General features: G+C 38.9%; 1 protein-coding gene across 1 annotated transcript; it reads right to left on the bottom strand.

Moving 5' to 3' along the window:
* Nucleotides 1–18,662: 18,662 nt before the first annotated feature.
* LOC107826882 (ubiquitin-NEDD8-like protein RUB2) lies at nt 18,663–23,614 on the bottom strand. Its single transcript, XM_016653921.2, has 3 exons — nt 23,378–23,614; nt 20,319–20,578; nt 18,663–18,958 (listed from the first exon to the last, which is right to left on the bottom strand). Exons 1-3 carry the CDS (start codon nt 23,468–23,470, stop codon nt 18,847–18,849), a joined length of 465 nt encoding a protein of 154 aa, XP_016509407.1. The 5' UTR covers nt 23,471–23,614; the 3' UTR covers nt 18,663–18,846.
* Nucleotides 23,615–23,838: the final 224 nt, after the last annotated feature.

Consider the following 23,838-nt stretch of genomic DNA (forward strand, 5'->3'; position numbering starts at 1 on the left):
ATATATATCGATTATTATATTATTTTGAGAACGGTTATACAATGTCATTTTTCCTTAATATTCTGTTTTATGACGGCATGTTTTGCTTAATTGGATTTTGAACACTTAAGCATGTGGTTTAAGGTCTATGTACTTTCTCTAATCTCTTCTTTTTTCGTCTTTAATTTTATATGAACCTTGGGATTTTAATTCCTATAGAGCTGGATTTACAATATATTAATTAGCACCAGACAAAAAGAAAAGAACAAATAAGGACCATAACATAGGAAGTAGCCACTTGTACCAACACAAAAAATGCCACTTTGTAGTATCATCATCATTAATAGATTTTCACTAAATATCTTGTTTAGCTGAGCTGACACGTCTCACAATGGTTTTCTGTTACCGCAAAACCAACGACATGATTAGCTAAATTAGGGGTGTCAAACGGGCAAATCAGGTCGGATATGAACGAATTAAAATAGATAATTTAAAACGGATAAGATATTCGATTCGCCCATATTTAATACGGATAAAATATTAATTAATATGTATACCCATATTATCTATGACTTCTTGAATATGATTATTTTTCAAAGAATTTCTAGTCTTCCAGATTTGAGGAATTGTTTGACTCAAAAAAAGTTAAAATCCTTTTGAACAAATCAATCAAAAATGAAGGGGTAAATCTTAGCCAAAGATAATTAATTCCAGATCGAAACATTAATGATAATGAACGCATATAGGACCAAAGAAATAAGATCGATCTTAATAAGTTTAAACATTGTCTTCCTCACCCACTTATGAGAAAGTCGATTTACAGGGGTTTTTTGAGATCGCTTTCATTGTTTTCTCATATTGCCGGAAGAAGCTTTTTGTCCTCCCCCTTTGAAGAATGGCGAAGCCCCCCCCCCCCCCTCCCCCAGTTTGTGGGGAGTTCTCTGGCTATATATAGTCGAGACCCTTTTGCTCATTGCTTGACTTGACACTTTCTAGTCGTCAATGTGTCTTGGTCTTGTTTTTAAACATTACTCTTTTTGACTTGTAGAATGTCGCAGAAGAGAAATGGAGAAGGATCTATTGGCTTTCAATGTACAATTACTGGGCACGGGGTGTTGGGCGACCTGGTCGTGATGGTCAGATTTTGACCAATACAGTTAGTCCCTCCGTCTGTCGGGGTCGTCCTACGTCGGCCTCGACAGACGGATCATGCTCGTTACGAAGTCGAGAGAAATCTGGCCCAGGACTTTCCGTTCCTTAGTTGCATCCTGGGGGTTTTTAACGAAATGGTGGGATTTTCTCAGTCCTCGCAGACCGTTGTGGCAAATTCGGAACCGAAACGTCGATTGATACTGAAGCGCCGGTTCGTGGTTAACACCATTATGACATACGTTTCTGGGAGACTGAAACGTTTCGTGCCTTATCAGATTCGAATGGTGACTCTTGGATTTCGTGCTCGGGGAATTTATGTCTCTTATAAATTGAGGGAACTTGTCATTTGATTGATTCACTTCATCTTTCGTTTGAGTGAGTTCTTCAGATACAGCTTTTTCTAACACCTAGAATTTTTGCTCACCTCTTTGCTCGCTGAAATATTTTATCTCTTCATCTTGTTACTTCTTTCGGTGCACTCTCTGCTAAAAAATGACCGGTGATTCTTCTCACGACAATCTTCCTGCCGCTAATCAGGTTCTAGAGAGTTCTGTTCAGGTCACCAGAGGGGCGGATGTGGCAGAGGATGAGGAGGTTCCCTCGGTGGTTGAGATGCTGCCTCGCCCCGGGAGGGAGGCAACTGACTTTAGTTTTGGTGGTGGAGCGGAGCCGGAACCAGTCGCTTCCATTTTGAGGGAGAAGGGAATCGCGGATTTGAAGGAAAAGTGGGGAATCCCCAATTATGTCGAGATACGGCCGGTGGAGGGGGACGATAGAGTTCACTTCGACCGTCCTGGGTACTACGTGTTCTATGCTTACCCCTTCATTGTAGGGTACACACTTCCTCTTCCCATGTTGGTGGTGGATTTTTGCCATTTCTACGAAGTGTTCCCCGCCCAGCTTTCGCCTTACCTGTACAAATTATTCCTTATGCTGCTCAAGTATGCGGAACTTGCCGGCCGTGAGGTCACCTTGGACCATATGCTCAGCATCTTTGCTCCTCAACTAATTCATGGCTCGATGATCCACATGTGTCCTCGGGGGTCGAGGAGTCTGGTGGTGAAAATGGATGACATGACCAACCGTCGTTTCTATGAGAACTACTTTTATGTGCGGACAGAACACATTGTGGCGGGCCTAACGGGATCCCTAAGAGATGGAACTTTGCACGTAAGTTTGCTCTTTTATCCAAAGAAATGCTTTATCGTTTTCCTTGAGTACCAAACTGACTCGTCCTTACAGCTGAGAGATTACCCCCGCCGTCCGTCGAATGGATTCGCGAATGGGTAGAGGCCATTCTTCCCCATATAGTGGGAATTCGCACGTGGCTGGCCTTTCATGAGAGGTTCAGACGCAGGCCCCTCACAGATAAGACGACGCCTTTATGTACCATCCTTTTCTCTTTTCTCTTTTTTTATGCTTATCTTCCCAAGCATTATTCGTCGCTGTCAGTGAGGGTGCAGAGAGTAAGGGCACCTCAACTAGCTTTCTGTCAGCCAACTGCATCTGCTCGCCCTATCGCAGTATCTACGACACGACCTTCATCGAGGGGTGCTTCCGTCAAATCTGTGGCCTTAGTTACTCAGGCGAGGGAGGCTTCTCTGGACGAGGTCCCGACCAACGTCGTTCGTCTCACGAACGAGTCACCGTCTACTGGAAAGGAGGAGGAGGGGTTGTCGAAGAGACGGAGAGTAGAATTTGAGGTGGCGCCCCCAACAGTGATTCTCCTGGACGATTCTCCCCCAACGGGCTCTGGAGAGGATGTTATTGCGGCTCCCCCCATAGGGGCGGAGCAGGCCGTCAAAGTTGTCGACACCCATGGTCAGTAGTCAGAAACTCCCGCCGACATCTTGGCTCAATCAGAAGTCCCTACTGTTACTGAGGATCAATATCTTGTCGTGATAGAGAACCAGACCTCGGGCACCGCAGTTGTGACTTGAGACGTGCCCTCATCTTCTGCAGCGGGTCGTGCCCCTCCTTCAGTAGCGGAAAGGGGAAAATGAGTGGTGATTGACGAGTATGAATCTAAATCAGACCTGGACCCTAATGATGTCAGGATGTTCTATGAGGGCCTTACTCATTCGGTGGTTAATGCGGGGGGCTCGACCCGTGTTCTTTGGATCCCTTCAGGCGTTAACCTCCTAGCGGAAGGAGAGGATCTGGTGCCGCATTTCAGTTTGTTATGCTCAGAAGCTGAAAATGAATCCCTTCGGGATGTCCTTGATGCTGAGCTGAGGGACGAGGTGGCCACCATGGGCTTAAGGGTACGTTGCGTTTTGCTTTCGCTTTATGCTTTCCCTCATTTTGAAAGTACTAGTTTAACCCCGTCCCTTTGTTTTCCAGACATACATGGTGGAAATGGAAAGCATTCACAGGGCCAACATCCGGGCAAGGGTTTTCTTGAAGATGTTGGAGAAATATCGTCTCTACCGTGACAAATGTCGCGAGATACAGGAGCGGCTGAGGATGGATCCCTATAATCAGGCTCTCGGTGAGGAGTTGGATAAAAGGGACCAGGAATTGATGCAGACTATCCGCCGCAAGAGCGAGCTCGAAGAGAAACTTTGCATTAAGGACGAGGAGCTCAAGTTGGGTAGCGGTCGCGGTGAAATGCGAGCATTTACAGGGTAGGTTGAGGTCAATACAGTCGGAGATGGACTAGAACTTGGTTAAGGTTGAGGCGATGAGCCTGGAATGGACGAGGAAATTGACCGCGATAGAGAGCAAGGTCATTGGCTTGGAGAGCATTGAGAGAGCCTGGTCTGAGGCTTTGGCGAAGGCGACAGCTCTTGAGAACACCATTCGTGTACTCCAGTCTGAACAGGAGTCGGAGAGAGCGACAACCACTCTGAGGGAGGTGAGGCTCGAGGACCGCATTGGCGTGATTGATCAGGAGGCGTCGGGTCTAGGAGATCGGGTCACGGCCCTGGAGGCGGAGAATGAACAATTACGGGCCCAGGCTGAGTCGTCCTCCGTTGTCGTTCCTCACCGAATGCAGGAGCTCTGGGTTTACGCTGAAGCCCAGCGGGATATATATAAGAGTTTGTGGGAGGCAGGCGCCGTGGCCGAGGCTGCTTACGAAGAAGCGCGGGCAAAAACTCGTGAGGCTCGCATTAACTATGGATATGACACAGCGACGCCCGAAGCTAATGGGGATGCGGATGATGGTGATGGAGAGTCTTGGATTTGGTGATGACAGTGGTGATGGTGACGACGGTGGTGACGCCAAATGATGAATGTTGTCCTTCATTGTTGATTTTTCTTTTTTATTTTGTTTGTCGACTGTCGTTTGTTCGTTTCTTCTTCTCTTTTTTTTATTGGTTGGCCTGGGCCATATGTAAGCGGCGGTAGCCCGCACCGTGACTTTGCATAAATTAAAGTTCTCTCATTCGCTACTTGCCTTGTACTTTACTTTTTATTCACACTGTTCATGACTTTGGTGCAAGATAGAGGCTCGTCTAGCGAGTCCCAATTTTTCTTTTCTTCCGTTGGTTGTCAACCTTTGGTGATGTCGTTTTGGACTTATCGAAATGTCAGCCTGTCATGTTATTTCGAATTTTATCGAAACAACAGCCTCGTAATCGTTCGATCGAGGTCGAACCGTCCCTCTCCCCCCCCCCTTTTTGAGGCGAAAGCCCTTGGCCTTAAAGGGTGTTATTTCAAACTAATCAAAATAATGACCCGTCGTCGTTCGATCGAGGTCGAACCTTTCTATTTTGATGGCGAAGGCCCTTGACCTTGAAGGGTGTTATTTCGAACTTATCAAAATAACAGCCCGTCGTCATTCGGTCGAGGTTGAACCTTTCTTTTTTTAATGGTGAAATCCCTTGGCCTTGAAGGGTGTTATTTTGAACTTATCGAAATAACAACCCGTCATCGTTTGATCGAGGTCGAACCTTGTTTTTTGATGGTGAAGGCCCTTGGCCTTGAAGGGTGTTATTTCGAACTTATCGAAATAATAGCTCATCGCCGTTCGATCGAGGTCGAACCTTTCTTTTTTTTATGGTGAAGGCCCTTGGCCTTGAAGGTTGTTATTTCAAACTTATCGAAATAACAGCATGTCGTCGTTCGATCGAGGTCGAACCTTTCTTTTTTGATGGCAAAGGCCCTTGGCCTTGAAGGGTGTATTTCGAACTTATCAAAATAATAGCCCGTCGTCGTTTGATCGAGGTCAAACCTTTTTTTATGGCGAAGGCTCTTGGCCTTGAAGGGTGTTATTTCGAACTTATCGAAATAACAACCCGTCGTCGTTCGATCGAGGTTGAACCTTTCTTTTCTGATGGTGAAGGCCCTTGGCCTTGAAGGGTCTTCTTTCAAACTTATCGAAATTACAGTCTGTCATCGTTTGATCGAGGTCAAACCTTTCTTTTTGATGGCGAAGGCCCTTGGACTTGAAGGGTGTTATTTCGAACTTATCGAAATAATAGCCTGTCGTCGTTCGATCAAGGTCGAACCTTTTTTTTATGGTGAAGGCTCTTGGCCATGAAGGGTGTTATTTCGAACTTATCAAAATAATAGCCCGTAGTCATTCAATCGAGGTCGAACCTTTCTTTTTTGATGGCGAATGCCCTTGGCCTTGAAGGGTGTTATTTCGAACTTATTGAAATAATAGCTCGTCGTCGTTCGATCGAGGTCGAACCTTTCTTTTTTGATGGCGAAGGCCTTTGGCCTTGAAGGGTGTTATTTCGAGCTTATCGAAATAACATCTCGTCATCGTTCGATCGAGGTCGAACCTTTCATTTTTGATGGTGAAGGCCCTTGGCCTTGAAGGGTGTTATTTAGAACTTATCGAAATAACAACTCGTCGTTGTTCGATCGAGGTCGAACCTTTCTTTTTGATGGCGAATGCCCTTGGCCTTGAAGGGTGTTATTTCGAACTTATCAAAATAATATCCCGTCGTCGTTCGATCAAGTTCTAACCTTTCTTTTTTAAGGCCGAAGGCCCTTGGCCTTGAAGGGTGTTATTTCGAACTTATCGAAATAACAGTCTGTTGCCGTTCGGTCGAGGTCGAACCTTTCTTTTTTGATGGTGAAGGCCCTTGGCCTTGAAGGATGTTATTTCGAACTTATCGAAATAACAGCCTGTCATCATCCAATCGAGGTCGAACCTTTCTTTTTTTATGGCGAAGGCCCTTGGCCTTGAAGGGTGTTATTTCGAACTTATCGAAATAACAGCCGATCGTCGTTCGATCGAGGTTAAACCTTTCTTTTTTGATGGAGAAAGCCCTTGGCCTTGAAGGGGTGTTATTTCGAACTTATCGAAATAACAGCCCGTCGTCGTTCGATTGAGGTCGAACCTTTTTTTTATGGCGAAGACCCTTGGCCTTGAAGGGTGTTATTTCGAACTTATCGAAATAACAGCACGTCGTCGTTCGATCGAGGTCGAACCTTTCTTTTTTGATGGCGAAGTCCCTTGGCTTGAAGGGTGTTATTTTGAACTTATCAAAATAACAGCCCGTCATCGTTCGATCGAGGTCGAACCTTTCTTTTTGTTTTTTTTATGGCGAAGGCTCTTGGCCTTGAAGGGTGTTATTTCGAACTTATCGAAATAACAGCCCGTTATCGTTGGATCGAGGTCGAACCTTTCTTTTTTTATGGCGAAAGCCCTTGGCCTTGAAGGGTGTTATTTCAAACTTATCGAAATAACAGTCCATCGGCGTTCGATCAAGGTCGAACCTTTCCTTTTTTATGGTGAAGGCCCTTGGCCTTGACGGGTGTTATTTCGAACTTATCGATAAACCTTTCTTTTTTGATGGCGAAGAACCTCGTCATTGAAGGGTGTTATTTCGAACTTATTGAAATAACTACCTGTCGTCTTTCGATCAAGGTCGAACCTTTCCTTTTTTATGTATAAGGCCCTTGGCCTTGAAGGTTGTTATTTCGAACTTATCGAAATGACAGCCCGTAGTCGTTCGATCGAGGTCGAACCTTTCTTTTTGATGGCGAAGGCCCTTGGCCTTGAAGGGTGTTTATTTCAAACTTATCCAAATAACAGCCCGTCGTCGTTCGATCGAGGTCGAACCATTCTTTTTTTATTTATGGCGAAGGCTCTTGGCCTTGAAGGGTGTTATTTTGAACTTATCGAAATAACAGCCGGTCATCGTTCGATCGAGGTTAAACCTTTCTTTTTTGATGGCGAAAGCCCTTGGCCTTGAAGGGTGTTATTTCAAACTTATCAAAATAACAGCCCGTCGTCGTTCGATTGAGGTCGAACCTTTTTTTTTATGGCGAAGGCCCTTGGCCTTGAAGGATGTTATTTCGAACTTATCGAAATAACAGCACGTCGTCGTTCGATCGAGGTCGAACCTTTCTTTTTTGATGGCGAAGGCCCTTAGCTTGAAGGGTGTTATTTTGAACTTATCAAAATAACAGCCCGTCATCGTTCGATCGAGGTCGAACCTTTCTTTTTGTTTTTTTTTATGGCGAAGGCTCTTGGCCTTGAAGGGTGTTATTTCGAACTTATCGAAATAACAACCCGTCGTCGTTTGATCGAGGTCGAACCTTTCTTTTTTTGATGGCGAAGGCTCTTGGCTTTGAAGGGTGTTATTTCGAACTTATCGAAATAACAGCCCGTCGTCGTTCGATCGAGGTTGAATCTTTCTTTTTTGATAGCGAAGGCCCTTGGCCTTGAAGGGTGTTATTTCGATCTTGTCAAAATAATATCCTTTCGTTAGTCCCAGTTTCTGGAGAGTTGGGAATCTTTCGTAGGAGTCCTAGTTCGTTCGGTATTGTTTGCGTCAGATGGTGCAATGCTGGTGGACAAGTGGCGTCAACATTTCGTATAGGCTCGCGTTGTGCGCACATTATAGTTTTCTTGTCTGACTCCGGCCGTTCAGCTCGGAGATGCTGATGGCAGGGCGAGTTTCGGCTATATTTGAAGTACATTTTGTTGTTCAATCTAGATGTCCTTGCATTCATTCGTTCACGCGGATCTTATGTGTTTGCTCTAACGAAGTGTGGGAGGTGAGAGTGAGATTTTCTTCGCTTCCATCAGGTGGTTCGGTGGGGGAGAGCTGGTTTTGAAGCACCGTTTTGCCTAGTTTAGAAGATTTGCAGCTAATGGGGCGAGGAACTCCAGGTTTTGTAAACCCACCCGGCTCTTCTTCCCTTACCACGCTGTTCTCATGTCTCGCGTGAGTGAGATTCTCCCTTCGTGCTTCTTTCGGTGAATGATTGTGCTTCTCAGCTTTGATCTGGGAAAAACTAGATGTTTTCACTAAGAAATCCCCACAGACGGCGCCAAATTGTTTGACTCAAAAGAGGTTAAAATCCTTTTGAACAAATCAATCAAAGATGAAGGGGTAAATCTTAGCCAAAGATAATTAATTCCAGATCGAAACATTAATGATAATGAATGCATATGGAACCAAAGAAATAAGATCGATCTTATTAAATTTAAACATTGTCTTCCTCACCCACTTATGAGAAAGTCGATTTACAGGGGGTTTTTGAGATCACTTTCATTGTTTTCTCATATTACCAGAAGAGGCTTCTTGTCCTCCCTTTTTGGAGAATGGCCCAGCCCCCCTCTTGTTGAGAGTTCTCTGGCTATATATAGTCGAGATCCCTTTGCTCATTGCTTGACTTGACGCTTTCTTGTCGTCAATGTGTCCTGGTATTATTTTTAAACATTACTCTTTTTGACTTGTAGAATGTCGCAGAAGAGAAATGGAGCAGGATCTATTGGCTTTCAATGTACAGTTACTAGGCACGGGGTGTTGGGCGACCTGGTCGTGATGGTCAAATTTTGACCAATACAGGAATCCCCAATTTGAATCTTTATAAATATATTAGTTAAACTCATTGATTATCCATTAAGTATCCAATTTTAAGTGGATAATATAGATCTTATCCATATTTAACGCATTTTTCAAAAATTTATTATCCACCTATTTTTCTAGTGAATAATATGGAACTATAATTACTTTTTTATATCTATTTTGCCACCACTAATCAAAACATACTCGAATTGAGAAATTAAGAATGAATGAACGTTATAACCAACAAGAAATACCAAGACGAGGGATGTCATAAACACGTCGCAATCTTAGGATACCGGCAAAGGAAGAAGGTAGATACTACTTTGATTCCGATTCGAGCAGAGGAAGACTGATTTAGAAGGGTAGGCATTCACGTTCGCCAGGGGCGGCCCTTCCACAAAGCAAATAAAGCAACCGCTTTAGGCCCCGTATTTGTGGGGGCCTTATTTTTTGTTACACCTAACACACTATGTATAAGTTTAAAAAAGAATTTTGTACAGTGAAAAAGTTTGATTTCTTTCTACCAAGAAAATTGCACTTGAAATGAATATCGAACCCGAATTTCGTAAAAAACGTGTGATATATAGGAAGTAACAATTTGATACAAGTATTAAGGAAAATAATACAATTAAAAGATAACAGTTTATTTAATACACTTAATCAAATAAAAAGATTTAATTCTTTTTCAAATGTCTAAATTGCTTATGGAATAATTTTAATAACTCATGTTATCATTGCTTCAACTTATGTACAAATCCGTCATTCTTATAGTTATCTGAAAAGTCATCACCTGGAAACCATCACATTAAATACCATTTCCGACTTGTTGGAAAAAACAAACACTTGACACGTACTTGTAATTTTGAAAAAAATACTTTTCATCACTGATTTGCTGTGGTATTAGTAAACATACCATTTGACTTATTTTCCTTTTTGTCCTGACAAAATAAAAAAAGAAAAAAAAAAGAGGAAAAGATGAATATGCATTACGTAGCACTATATATGTTGGAGTTAGGTTAATGCGTGGATTTGGTTAGGAGGGTGAGTAGTTCAGTGTCTGAAAAAAGGTACGTAAACTTTGACACGCATCAAACTTGTGTCAGTCACATGGATATTGAAACTATTATACGTAGTTTTATTAAAAATATTACTACTGCTCCTATCCTATGTACTTAAAAACAATGCCAAACTTTCATAAGTCTATGCCACTAATTTCTGATTATATTAACACACTCATCAGCTAAATATATTTTTTATCAATGTCTTTTATTCCCACACATTGATGAAAATGTGTATTATTCATCCTTATAAATGAGAAACTTCGCGTCATCATATACTTTCCGAAAGTAAAACAGTTATATGTAGTATTAAAATAAGTCAAACGCGTTACCTACATTTGCGTGTAGGGATGACAAACGGATGGGTCGCATCGGATATGGACGGGCCAAAAATGGGTAAATACAACAACTGATAAACGTATTACCTATATTTGTGTGCAGTGGCGAAGCTAGAAATTTTTCCAAGGGTGTTCAAATTAAAAGAAGTGAAAAAATTTCCGATAAAAGGTGTTCAATATGTGTTATATACCTCTAAAACGTAATATTTTACCTATGTACACAATACAATTTTTCGACGAAGGGTGGTCAACTGGTCAGTTGACCACCCTTATCACCATGCGGCTTCGCCACTGTTTGTGTTATAGGGATGACAAACGGGTGGGTCGCATCGGATATGAGCAGGTAAAAAAGAGTAAATGCAACAACTGAAAAATTATTCAACCCGACCCATATTTAATACGGATAAAAAATGAGCTGACTGACGGATAATATGGATATCCATATTATCCATGACTTTTTGAAAATGACCACTTTTGAGAGAATTCTTAGTCTCCCAAACTTAAAAAATTCCTTAATTTGAGGCTTTACAAATGTAAAAGTTAAACTCATTAGGGCATCTTCAATGGTGCGCTATTTTTTGCACTAAATCTAAATTTGGTGTAAAATTTGGTGTTTTTTTGCTCCAATGGAACACCAAATTTTGCACCATTTTAGTGTGTGAATAGTGTCACACCAAATTTGGTGTAACACTGTTCATCAACACCAAATTTAATTTATTATTATTTTATTCATCTTTTTATTTTTTTGGACTTTTAATTTATCATATATTGTGTATATAATTAATTTTTATATTAAGATCTTTATAATTTTAATTTTATATCCTATTTTTTGATATATTAATTTTTGTATATATTATATTTACATAAAATTATAAGTGGATTTTATTATTATTATAATTGTATAAAAAGAAATATAACCATTATTTAAAAATGAAAAATACAAATGTAAGATATCTAATTTTATTCTCCAATCTCGCTAATGGTATTGCTCCTCCAGCCCGTTATGTTATTCAAGGAAAAGAATATGACATGAGTTATTATTTAGCTGACGATATATATCCAAAATGGTCTACTAATCACGCCCAACTATGCCTTGTAAAAAGGACTAAGCGGCCGTTGCAAATATAATCCGGTTTACAAGTCCGGAGTCGAATCCCACAAGAACTAAGGCTTAGCTACAACTGTTTAATATTGCTAAGAAGACAAGCTCGAACAATTCCCAAGTTATAAATATTAAGGTTCTTATATCTAATTAACTAAATAATAATTAAATTAGTAGATTAACAACTAAAGATATTATGGGTTGGAGAAAAGATTAAGGAGGTCTAGAGTTATGATTTTTCCAATTGTTGGAATCTTTCCCGCTATTTCTTCTATAATTTTGCCTAAGTATTCTTTACCGATCACGAGCGCTCTGCGTGTTGTAATTCTCTCCCGAGTAATTACGACAATTTACTAGACATACTCTCCCGAGTTACGCTAGCTGGCTTTAATTACAGCTCACTTAGATCGCACCCAAGGTTTCGTTATCCCTAATCCCACCTTTAAACCCTTGGTTATTGATTCCTCACATACGTCGGGAGTGATGTTGTTCAACAACTACCTAAATATGCACTCTCTCCCGAGTAATACATACTAAATAGGAACAGCTAATTGAGGATCCTATCAATTAACTACAACAAGAACGTAATTAAACAAATAGAGATTATACTACGCTCAATTATATAAAAACATAACAAGAATTTATCCTACAAAAGGTTCCATCAAAACCCTAGATAACAAATTAGTTATTCATAATAGTATGTAAAACTACAATAATAAAAGTCATAGCCAACAATGAAAAATAGGAAGAGGAAGAAAAAACTTGTAGAAGAATTCCCCACCTTGCTCATATTGTGTCTCTGCCTCCTTAGATCGAATCTGTGTCAAAAGTATGTTCAACCTCCTCAAAATAGCGTTTTTACATGTATTTATACCAAGTAGGGTCGGGCCTAGACGAAAAAACCCTTTTCTGCGTGAACTAGGACTTCGCTCTGTAAAAGTTGAACAGCCGCGCCGCAGGCTGCGCTGCACCATGTGGCGTGTTAGTGCATTTTATCAGCAGTCTCAACTTTTCGCATCAGGCAGCATTTTACACTGCTGCGCCGCGCCTTGCGGCGCGGTAGTGTAATTTTCTCAAAGTGAACTTATTTCGTCCTCTTTTAACATCCAAACTTGGTACATGATCTCCGAACACGATCCCAGCTTAATGTATTGGACTTTTACTCAGACTTCAAAGCTCCAAATTGATCAATATATCTCCAAATTAACTTTTCAGCTCAGGATCACTTCCTGCAAGGCATAAAACACGTACTAAGTGCAATTCACTATCATTTGAACTCAAACGTACGTAAACAATGCAGTCATTGGCATATAATACTATGGCTAAAATGCGGGTTTCTAGCCTAACATTATCTACTATTGTGCAAACTATTCGGGAGTCACATTCAGCAAAGAAGAAATATTTTGCAATGAAACAAGAATCATGTCGAAAAGATGTTGAACGTGCATTCAGAGTTTTGCAATCTCATTTTGCAATTGTTGCAGGTCCGTCACGTTTTTGGAGAAAAGAGGTGCTACGTGATATAATGACCACATGTATTATAATGCACAACATGATAATTAAGGACGAGTGTGATCTTAATGCACCAATTCAAGATGCACGTGAATGTCCAGCTTCTATGGTAAAAATGGCAGTAGATGAATATCACCGATTTGAACAATTTTTTAGCTCGACACAAAAAAATTAAGGATAAAGATGCGCATTTCGCACTTCGTAATGCATTAATCGAGCATTTATAAGAGAATAGAGGTAAGAGTTGAATATTTATGTGGTACTTAAATTAAATTTGATTATGATGTATATTTATTTAATTATCTTTTATCAATGATTTCACTTTTAGTTGATTTATCCTTTAAAATAATTCTGTGATAAATGATTATATAAGTGGGTGAATGTGAATTATATGTGATGAATATGGAAAAAAGAAAAAAGATAGAATTTGTTTGAAGGAAATAAAAAATAAAATTTAAATAGAAGATAATAATATAATATAGAAGAGAGAGAAGAATATAAAAAGAAATTCTTTTTTGGTGTAAAAAATGGTGTAATGGTTGGAGTAAAATTGGTGTTACACCATTTTGGTGTGAAATTTGGTATTAGGGTTGGAGATGGTCTTAATTATCCTTTGGTTATTCATTTTCTAAGTGGATAATATAGTTCTTATCTATATTTGTCCTATTTTTAAAAAGTTCATTTTCCAATCCATTTTTAATGAATTGGATAATATGGGTGAATAACTATTTTTCAGAATGTGCAAACTGAACTCATAACGCTTTAACATAAAGTGAATTTAGTCGTTTGAACTTTTTAAGCACATGAATATTTCTAAGTATTCACACATTGGCAAGTAAAAGAATCCGTGCAGTATCAGGATTGCTGTACTTATGCATTGGGTGGTTGGGTAGGGAAGGGGCTTTGTACATATAATAATGTCACCAGCATCTACCATTTCTTGGACAGTCAATTTTGAGATTTTATGTTGGTAGGTAGAATCCAAATAGGTGAAAGGACGGCAGAAAAAAATGAGACCATTTTTGACAATTCTTGTTCCAGGGTGTACTGCCACCAACACTTTTTGGTTGCAGCATTTTTTGACAAGCTAAAGAGTAGTCCATTCCAATATCTCTATACTAACTATGACAATGATTGGACAACAGTAAGGAGATGAGGACTAGCTCACTTGGCGAGCTCCCTGCCTTCCACGGTTGAGGTGACGAGTCTAATAGCTTGTTTGGCCAAGCTTTTTTTTGCCAATTTTTTTTTTTTTTTTGCCAAAAGCACTTTTGGCCAAAAATTGAAGTGTTTGGCCAAATTTTTGGAAGGGAAAAAAGTGTTTTTGAGGAAAAACAGAAAAAAGTAGCTTTTGTCCAAGAGCACTTTTTTGAAAAGTACTTTTGAGAAAAATACACTTCGAAACAGTTTTTTAAAGCTTGGCCAAACACTAATTGTTGCTCAGAAGTGTTTTTCAAATTAATTAGCCAAACACAAAATGCTTCTCACCAAAAGTACTTTTGAGAAAAGCACTTCTCAAAATAAGCTAATTTTTACAGCTTGGCCAAACGGGCTATAAACCCCTCCCCCTCCTCCCCTGACCCACACACAAAACAATGTACAACAACAACCAAGTAAAATCCCACAGTGGGGTCTGGGGAGAGAAGTGCGAACGTTGACTTTACCCCTACCCCGGAGGAGTAGAGAGGTTATTTTCGAAAGATCCACGGCTCAAGAAGATGAAAAGAGACAATATATTCGTAACGACAATAGAAGCCAGAAAAATAATATCAGCATCTTAAAAGACAGAAAATAGATGGAAAAGCAATAACAATGGCCAATAATAATGGCACAATTAAGACTGTATGGTGGGCCGGGCCTGAACCGGACCGGACCGGGCCCACGGTCCTAACGGGCCTGGTGGGCCAGTCTTAACGGGTCTTTAAAGCCCGTGGCGGGCCGGTTCTTCCTTGAAAGCCCACGAGCCCGGGACCGCTAAGCCCGGGACCGGCTGGCGGGCCTGGGCCGGGCCTAACGGCTAATTTTTTTTAAAATTTTTTTTAAAAAAAATTCCAGTGGCCAACCTACTACCCTTCCCCCGGCTCACCGACCCAGACCTGGTAGACGTCCTGCTACTCCTATTATTCTTGATAGTGATAACCCCTGTTTTCAATTTTTCGATAGTCAATTTTGCCATAATGTTGCACCAGGTGAAAATTTAGATGATGAAACTATGAATGCTCTTTATCCTAATGAAACTATCTTTGAAATGAGGATGAAGATGAAACCCAACCGGATTTAGATGATACACTTACTAGTCCTTTTAATAACCCAACTGATGTAACGCCCGACCCACCTGTAGAAACCCCTAGTTTTAATAGACAACCTCCTAAACGCCTAGAAACATCATTAGTTTGAATTATTTTTTTAACTCAAGTAAGAGAACAAAATAAGGCTAAGTGTAAAACATGTGGGAAATTACTGGCGCATAAATATACTGGAGACCGTAGCGGCACGGGTAGTTTGACTAGGCACATAAAAACACACCCTAGAGATAAAACTAGATATTTACAAATGAAAGCGCAGCTAGAGGGAACACATGTAGATTCTGATGTTAACCCTAGTACAGGTTCAAATCTAGTTCAACCAGGAATTAACACTGTGACCGGAGGTATTTTATATTATGATCCAAATAGAGATCGTGAAGAATTAGCAAAGATGGTTACCGTTATGTGCTTACCCTATTCTTTGCCCTCTAATCCTAATTGGATGCATTATATTAGAAGAGTTTTTAATCCTACTTATAAAGGTTAGCCTCGCGCAACAGTTAAGAGCGATATTTATAAATATTAACATGAATATGAACAATATTTGCGGTATTTATTTACTCATATAAGTAATCGGATTTCTATTACTACTGATATTGGTAGAAGTGGTAATGATTGTGATTATCTAACTGTTACAAGTCATTGGATAGATGAGGAGTGGACAATGCAAAAACGCATTATTGCGTATAGAATAATTAATTCATGTCACACAGGTAAGTTTATAGCTAACACTGTTGCAGATATTTGTAGATATTTTTGCTTTAGAGATAAAATAATGGCAATTTCTATGGATAATGCTTCTAGTAACACTAGTGCTATAGGCATACTTACAACAACACTAAATCCCGCATTTAGGAATATATTCCATGTTAGATGTATTTGTCATATTTATCATTTAATTATCGGTGATGGTATGCGAATTTTAAATTTAGAAATTGAAAAGTTTATAATGACTCTTAATTGGCTTTTTTATTCAAACCGTAGAAGTAGACTAAGAGAATATTTTAAAAAATGTGATGAATATGGCCTTAGAGAAAGAAAGGTTCCTAAACCTTGCCCGACTAGATGGAATTATATGTACGAAAGTTTAGTAGTTGCATATGAATATAGAAACCCAATTAATGCAACGTTTAATGCTCGGGTGGGTGGTGAGGATGATGATGAAATGCTTACTACTCAAGATTGGACGAATGTTAAAATTCTTATAGATTTTTTAGAACATTTTCAAATTGCTACAAATGCATTTTCTGGGCAATATTATCCGACTATTTAAAACTGTTTAGTTTATATTGCAGCACTATGTGGTTTGTTTGTTGAATTTTCGGAGAGTGGGGAAATTTATCAACTTGCTATAAATGCAATGAAAGAAAAGTTTAAAAAATATTTTTTCCATATCCCTCCTATTTATGGTGTTGCTGCAATGTTAAATCCTACAATAAAATTAGGAGGTCCTCATTTTTGGTACTCAAATATTTATAAGGTTTTAGATCTTTCAAATGAGGAATTTGCTACACTTGCAGATGCAAAACCCTCAATTAAAATTAATGCTCAAACAATTTATAATGATTATCAACTTGCCTTAGAGCATACTAGGCCAAATGTTCCAATCCCTACTTCGTCTAGTTCACAATCGTCTAAAAGAGTTGCGGGCTTAAAAACACTTAAATCTTGGACGGATTTATAAAATTTGTTAGAGATACAATGTAGATTATGGTGTACCTTGTACTTTTTGGCATATCTTCTTTTAGTTTTTTTCCCTTTTAATGGTGGTATTAGTACCTTGTTGTGCTCATTCCATTGGGGGGAGGAAGACTAAGAAAGATATACCATTTTTGGTAATAAAAATTATAAGACATGCCCTTGAATATCTTTTTGCAATATTTTTTTGTCTTTAACTTGCAATTATTTATAAGCTATAATATATATACATAACATACAATATATACTACAAGAAAATATATAAGGTAATATATATACATAACATACAATATATACTACAAGAATCTATATATATATATACTACAAAACATTATAAGAAATGTATTTGGAAATATATATACATAACATACTACTATACTAGTATACTATATATACTACAAAACAAGATTTTTCAAAATTCAAAATGAGGGCCCCACCCCCAATGACCACCAACGGCCATATTGCACAAATAGCCGTTTTTTTTCAATTTACAAAACTAACCTTCTCTAACACTATAAATACCTCCTCCCTCTTCTTCATTTCAATACTCAATACTCATTTCTCAATCTAAATTTCCCTCAATCTCTCAATCTCCAATATTCAAGACTTCAAGTCTCAATCTTAATTTTCAAGTTACATCATGCCTCGTTCGGAAAGAGTGCGCTTATTTGTTTCGCACTACTATGAAGTGCTTGAAGAAAATGAAGAAGGCCAAATATTAAAATGCAAGAACTGTGGAAGAGTCTTAAATTTTCGTTCAGGGTGTACCACAGGCATTTTAAGGAGGCATATAACATATTGTGTTGATGGTATTTATCCGCAAATTCGTCTTTAAGATATTTCAATAATTTGTGTTATTTTAAAATTATTAGACGTATTTATGCTTCATGTTGTACTTTCTTATTAATTTATTATGCATGGCAATTTAGTTTTACTATTGTTTTGTTATTTTACTTTTTCGTCAAGCACTTTAATAATTAAATTTCAACATATATATTATTTATATAGCCATGATATGGTTTACATGAAATTGCCTTAAACAAAAAAAATAAAAAAAGCCCGAAAATACAAAAGCCTGTTAGGCCCGCTAAGCCCACGGGCCCGGCCCGTTTAGCCCAGGACCATATGGGCTTAGGCCCATCACGGGCCGGTTCCACCACTTGAGCCCACGAGGCCCGGGACCGCTAGAGCCCAGGCTCGTTAGGCCCGGCCCGTTTGGCCCATTTAGGCCCGGGCCAGAATACAGCATTAGGCACAATATTATGAAAAATGGAAAAAACGGTGTGAACACTACATAAACCACTAGCAGTCTAAGACAAATACTATCCGACTAGCCTCAACCCCCGTAACAAAGTAGAAAAATGCTCAACTACGTCCTTACCTTTCAACCCTAATGCTCGACCTCTACACCTTCATATCAAGGGTCAAGAGCAACAACCCCCCCCCCCCCCCCAACACACACAAAAAAAAAGAAAGAAAAATTGGGCAGTGGTGATGACTCATTGGGTAAAACTTAATAATCTTGTAGCAGCTTCTCCAAGCGAAAGGGAAGAAGGGAGATCAATCTGTCGGTATACATTGTTTCTCTAGGGTGACATGGTTTGCAGCAGAGCGATTATGTGCATATTTAAAAGGGAGTAAACCTCTATTGGTTGTAGCAAGAAATGAAAATAACTACAACAAACCCAGCTTAATCCCATACCCGTCTCGAAGAAATGAAAAAGAACTATAAATAGCAAATTAAGCACGAGTCCAACACAAATAAGGGGCAAGTCAATCACAACATATTCAACCACAAGTTTTCCAGTTTATTCCAATAGTAAATCACAACATATTCAACCACAAGTTTTCAGGTTTATTCCAATAGTAAATCAGCAAAAGATATCCCAAATTCATGGAATAAAGACAGGACATATATGTTTCCACCAAGTTAATTGCTACCTAGAGTCTGCCACCCCTTAGTGCAAGAACAAGGTGAAGAACTGAACCACCTTCGATGTTGTAATCTTTAGCCGTCTTGTCATCTGCCAACTGTTTTCCAGCATAAATAAGCCTGCAATAAACCATAGGCACAAAAAATAAAACCACTGTCGTAAACTGCCGAACAGAAATAAAACAACAAATATGAAGAAGGTACTTGTATAACGCGCTGACCGTATAAGTAAAATGACTTGTTCACAAAAATATTGAGTTAGGGACAAGTTAGATATCTCTTAGCCACTATTTACTTTCTGCCGATAAGACCAACCGAAGTGAAAGTGAAATCAAATCGGTACCATGGAATTTCGCGAACTGAGAAAGTGTATTTCAGTAAAGGCCTGCCTAATGTACTAGATAATGACCATGATACACAACGAAAGTTTGCCAAAACTGTTAAAGAATAGAATTATGATTTTTTCATCTTTTCCGTTATCTCAAACACATAAGATACGAACACACTGACTGAGGGCTTACACATAAGTTGTGTTTTGACGTTCACCGTCCCTTCTAAGTAAGGGAAGAAGCTAAGCAGTCCAAATTACTATAACAAAGTGCATTTTAGTTATATCGGTCAACTTGCAAGAAAACCATTTTAAGAAACCAAGACTGTAAGCAATCTTTTTCTCCAAAGAAGAGAGATAAGATTGAAACTTAAACAAAAAAGGAAAGAAAAAAACATTTGGATGCCCAACATTATTCTGAGGCATGCCAGCAAGCAACTATGAAATTTGGCTGATGAGAGCAAATGCAGACAAAAGATCTATAAGCTTCATAAGACCTGCTGAATTTTCTAGACGATGTCTTAACCAGTGCAGAATGGCAGATGCAAGAGCTGTTAGACCCGTTGAATGTTCACAATGCTCTTAAAATATGCCAGCATTGCCAGTTTATAGAACTTGCGTTTTTTACATATTTTTCAAGTCAGTATGTCTTTACTTGTATGCTTGTCAACTGAACCACACAAAAGTTTAATTGTATTCTCCAAAGAGTATGCGGTATGCCTCAAAAACATTTATTACAATATGGACCTAAGGGCTTCACATTCCCTTGATCCTTGAATACACTGCATCTAAGCAACTCATATGTGACATTCAATTGACACAACTATGAATTGTTATACTTATGAAAATGGGTAAAGTAGAAAAATTGCGATAAATCAAGTCTAGGAGGAGCATTTAATAATAGTAGTTATTACAGGGAATGTCAGAAATATCAGGCAACACAAAAATGACAACCTGCAGATTTTAAAATATAAGTCCAAAAAAGATTCATAGGCCAGGCACACAGCATCACTCATACAACATTGCCACTCTTTTGGTCACATGGTGAGGGTGAGAGGAGGCAGTATGGTGTGGGGGAAGAGGAGCAAAAACAAACACTGGAGACCACAAATCTGTGGTATTCAAATTTATTGAAATAAAAGAAATAAAAACCTTTGCTGCACAGGAGGTATTCCTTCTTTCTCCTCAACACGTTCCTTAATCCGATCAATGGTATCATTGGGTTCAATGTCGATCTCAATTTCCTTTCCAGTGAGAGTCTTCACCTTGATCATAGTTCCTCCCCTGAGCCTCAAAACGAGGTGAAGAGTTGATTCTTTCTGAATATTGTAATCAGCCAGGGTCCGACCATCTTCCAACTGTTTCCCAGCAAAAATCAGTCTCTGCTGATCAGGAGGTATGCCTTCTTTATCCTGGTAACCAACACATACAGTATCTTGTCAGCTCTAAGTAAAAAGAAAAGAGCACATGACTAACTAATGCATGTTAGCATGAATGCCAGCATTTAACAAATACTCCAAAAGATAAGTGGACAAAACCAAGGCAGTGCAGGGCAGACAGGGATAGCAGGAGAAGGAAAATTTGAAACAACACCTCACTATCCAACAGCAGATCGCATATTACGGCAATTAAAAGTCGATATATGCAGAAATTGTAATTCAAGGACCTTCATTTAGCTTATAGGGAGTCGATGGTTATGAGCTTTTCCTTATGGGTTATGGTGGGGTCATACATTTTGTGGGTCTTCTTAGAGGTCATATTTTGGGACTGCACGTATTTGATAGTATTAAGGTTGATTTCAAATAAACTAGTTACCAAATCAAAGACTGAGTACAATCTTTACCCATATTTGATCAGGTTTCTCGTAGCCCTAAAATAGAAAAATGCCCATGGTTGAGTGAGCATAGAGTTCTAGCACCAGGGAAACAACATATCTCTATCCCTACACAAAGAATGGCTACACCTAAGCCAAAAGAACGGAAAGAGAAACTTCAGGAACTACTTGACAAGGGATTCATTAAACCGAGTAGCTAAACAAGATAAAGGGCTTCAAAACAAGCTCCAACAATGGTGAATATCTGGTAACATCATCCTAAGGTAGTAAGGGATATCATCAAGAGCATGGTAGCACCAATTCCCACGAGGGAACAAGTAGATAAATGAATTAAAAATATCCCATCAAGGCCACCTAAACATACAAGCACATAATGGAGATTCCAGGTGATCCCAATACTATCAAACAACGGTTAAATATCATCTAGTAAAAACACCGGTGCCCAGAGGCATTATCTCAGATTTTTATGTTTAAGCATCCAAACACAAAGCTGATATTTATATGCACACGGCATAAGCACTAGAAAACACACATGACAAGTCAGTCATCTTCATGTTGGGCTAAGATGGTATGTGCCAGCTACTACTGTTGAGTTAATAAAATCTTGGAACAACAATGGAGGCTCAGTGAGACAGAAGACATGGTGGAGATTGATACTTGCTTGCATATGATGGACAATATGGAAGGATAAAAACTCAAAGAGTTTTTGAAGACAGATACAATTCCATTCAGGATGTCAAGATGAACTGTATTCTTCTATTTCATTTTTGGTGTAAAGAAAGTCTTGTAGAGGATACAGAATCTTTGATAGACATGTTAGGCTCTTTGTAGTTAATATAGATCAAGATTGATCCCCCTGTACATATTGCGTCGCACTGCCTTAGTGTTTTTTCTATTAATACAGATGTTACCATTCTCAAGAAAGTCCGTCGTCTTCATGTAATGCACATTCACTCCAACAACATCTTGAGGAAGATTTCAAAAGAGAAACAGGGAGGAAAGAAAACCTTGGAAAGTGCAACAGGGACTTTATTTGGACAGGCAAGGTGATAAATCTCCAGAATGAATATTTATCAAAAAATAAAAATAAAAAAATGATCCGGATAAATAGCAACACATGATTAGTGAGCATGAAACTATTAAGTCTTACTACCAAAAAGAAAAGAACAAATAATAAGATATCTTAACTCCAGCAGCCATCAATAACCCAAATGACAACTACAACATCCACATTCTACATTCTTGTGTCTTTGTGTCATTGCAGGTTTATCTGTCTGTTTTATATCCAATTTGGTGAATGTATGCATTTTCAATCTTGTACGATTACATCCAGTACATACTTAATTCAATATATTTAACCACTTGTAGGGATGCAATAGTCAAGTTTCTTTTTTTGCTAAAAAAAAATGAGTTGAAAGTGATGTAGGTAACTTAAAAGAGTTTATCACTCATAACTTGGACATCAACTTGAAGTACATATTCCCTTTTTGAACAGTTATGACAATCCACAAGAAGCCATAGGCACATTATGTGAGCCCATAAGCCTGTATCAATTGAGGTTCCAAAACCAGTGCCTTCTGGCACAGCATTTGACGGCAAATAAGGAACTGACAAAATATTGCATAGGAGGAGCAAATTCCAGTTCTCATCCTCGGCAATTGAAAGATCAATTGATTTAGACTAAAGACGACGTGATGTTACGAAATAGCAGGGCAGAAAAGAGCTCCCTTTCAACTTCGAATTATCATGTATTCATGACCACCAATTAGATTGTAAGCAGTGCATCGATTAGCAGAATATATTGTCCAAAAGAAACTTAAATTGCAACACAAATTGCCGAAAACGTTGAGCTATTATCAGAGGCGGATCCAAGATTTAAATCCTATGGGTTCAACTTTCAAGGTTTTTTAGCATTGAACCCATTATATTTTTAAAGTTATGGGTTCATATCTACTATATTTTAATGAATGTTTACATAGCGTCGAAAGTCATGGGTTCAATTAAACCTGTCGGTTCAACACAACATTCGCCCCTGGCTATTATAGCACCCAAGGGTGTGGCCTTGTCCAAGCCTTGGTTGAGAGTGTTACCTGATACCTACGTTGGTGGGAGCTAACAGGTACCCGTGAAATTAATCGAGGTGAGCATGAGCTGGCCAAGATAGATTATTATTATTATTTAAAACGTTGAGCTATTATATGTATCAATCTCCACACACATTATATACGCATACAAAAAAGATTGCGCCTTTGATCAGACAAGAGAAAAACTAAAAACCAGCAATCTTAATATCCAAAAAGTCAAAACCCTAATTCATGAAAACAAAACGAAATCCTGAACAGTAAAAAGCGGCATAAATTGGAGGGCGGGAATATACCTGAATTTTAGCTTTGACATTGTCAATCGTATCGCTGCTCTCAACTTCGAGAGTGATGGTTTTTCCGGTTAGGGTTTTCACGAAGATCTGCATGATTGATTGATTTATTGATCCTTTTACTTGCTCAGCTACAGAAACAGAAGAAGTCGACGCTCGTCCCTTTTACGCTAACTTGGGATGAAATAAGAATAAGAATAGCGAGCGCTATTTATTTGGTTCCATTTTGTGGTGTAGTGTACCCCGTCTTTATTCCGAATCTCGCTTTTCTTTTTTTTTTCCATTGGCCCCAAACCAAAAAGTTTTCTGAATAATGGACCCCTCACTCTATTCCTTTCTTTTCTTTAGCTTTGTTTTCTCCTTTTTTTTCTCTCCTTATGCTATTAGGACGCGGTTTGTTTATTAAATTGCTTTGGAATTGAATTTGGTTCTGGTTTTTTTATTGACTTTTGTTTTCCAGGTTT

The sequence above is a fragment of the Nicotiana tabacum genome, chromosome 1 (genome assembly GCF_000715075.1).
Source record: "Nicotiana tabacum cultivar K326 chromosome 1, ASM71507v2, whole genome shotgun sequence".
In the NCBI taxonomy this organism is placed as follows: domain Eukaryota; kingdom Viridiplantae; phylum Streptophyta; class Magnoliopsida; order Solanales; family Solanaceae; genus Nicotiana; species Nicotiana tabacum.

Excerpts from the sequence above, each read along its gene's own strand:
- LOC107826882 (XM_016653921.2), bottom strand. The coding sequence starts at position 23,470 with ATGCAGATCTTCGTGAAAACCCTAACCGGAAAAACCATCACTCTCGAA. Across the intron at positions 20,579-23,377 it reads ATGTCAAAGCTAAAATTCAG|GATAAAGAAGGCATACCTCC; the intron begins GTATATTCCCGC and ends GTTGGTTACCAG. Across the intron at positions 18,959-20,318 it reads ATACCTCCTGTGCAGCAAAG|GCTTATTTATGCTGGAAAAC; the intron begins GTTTTTATTTCT and ends GGTTTATTGCAG.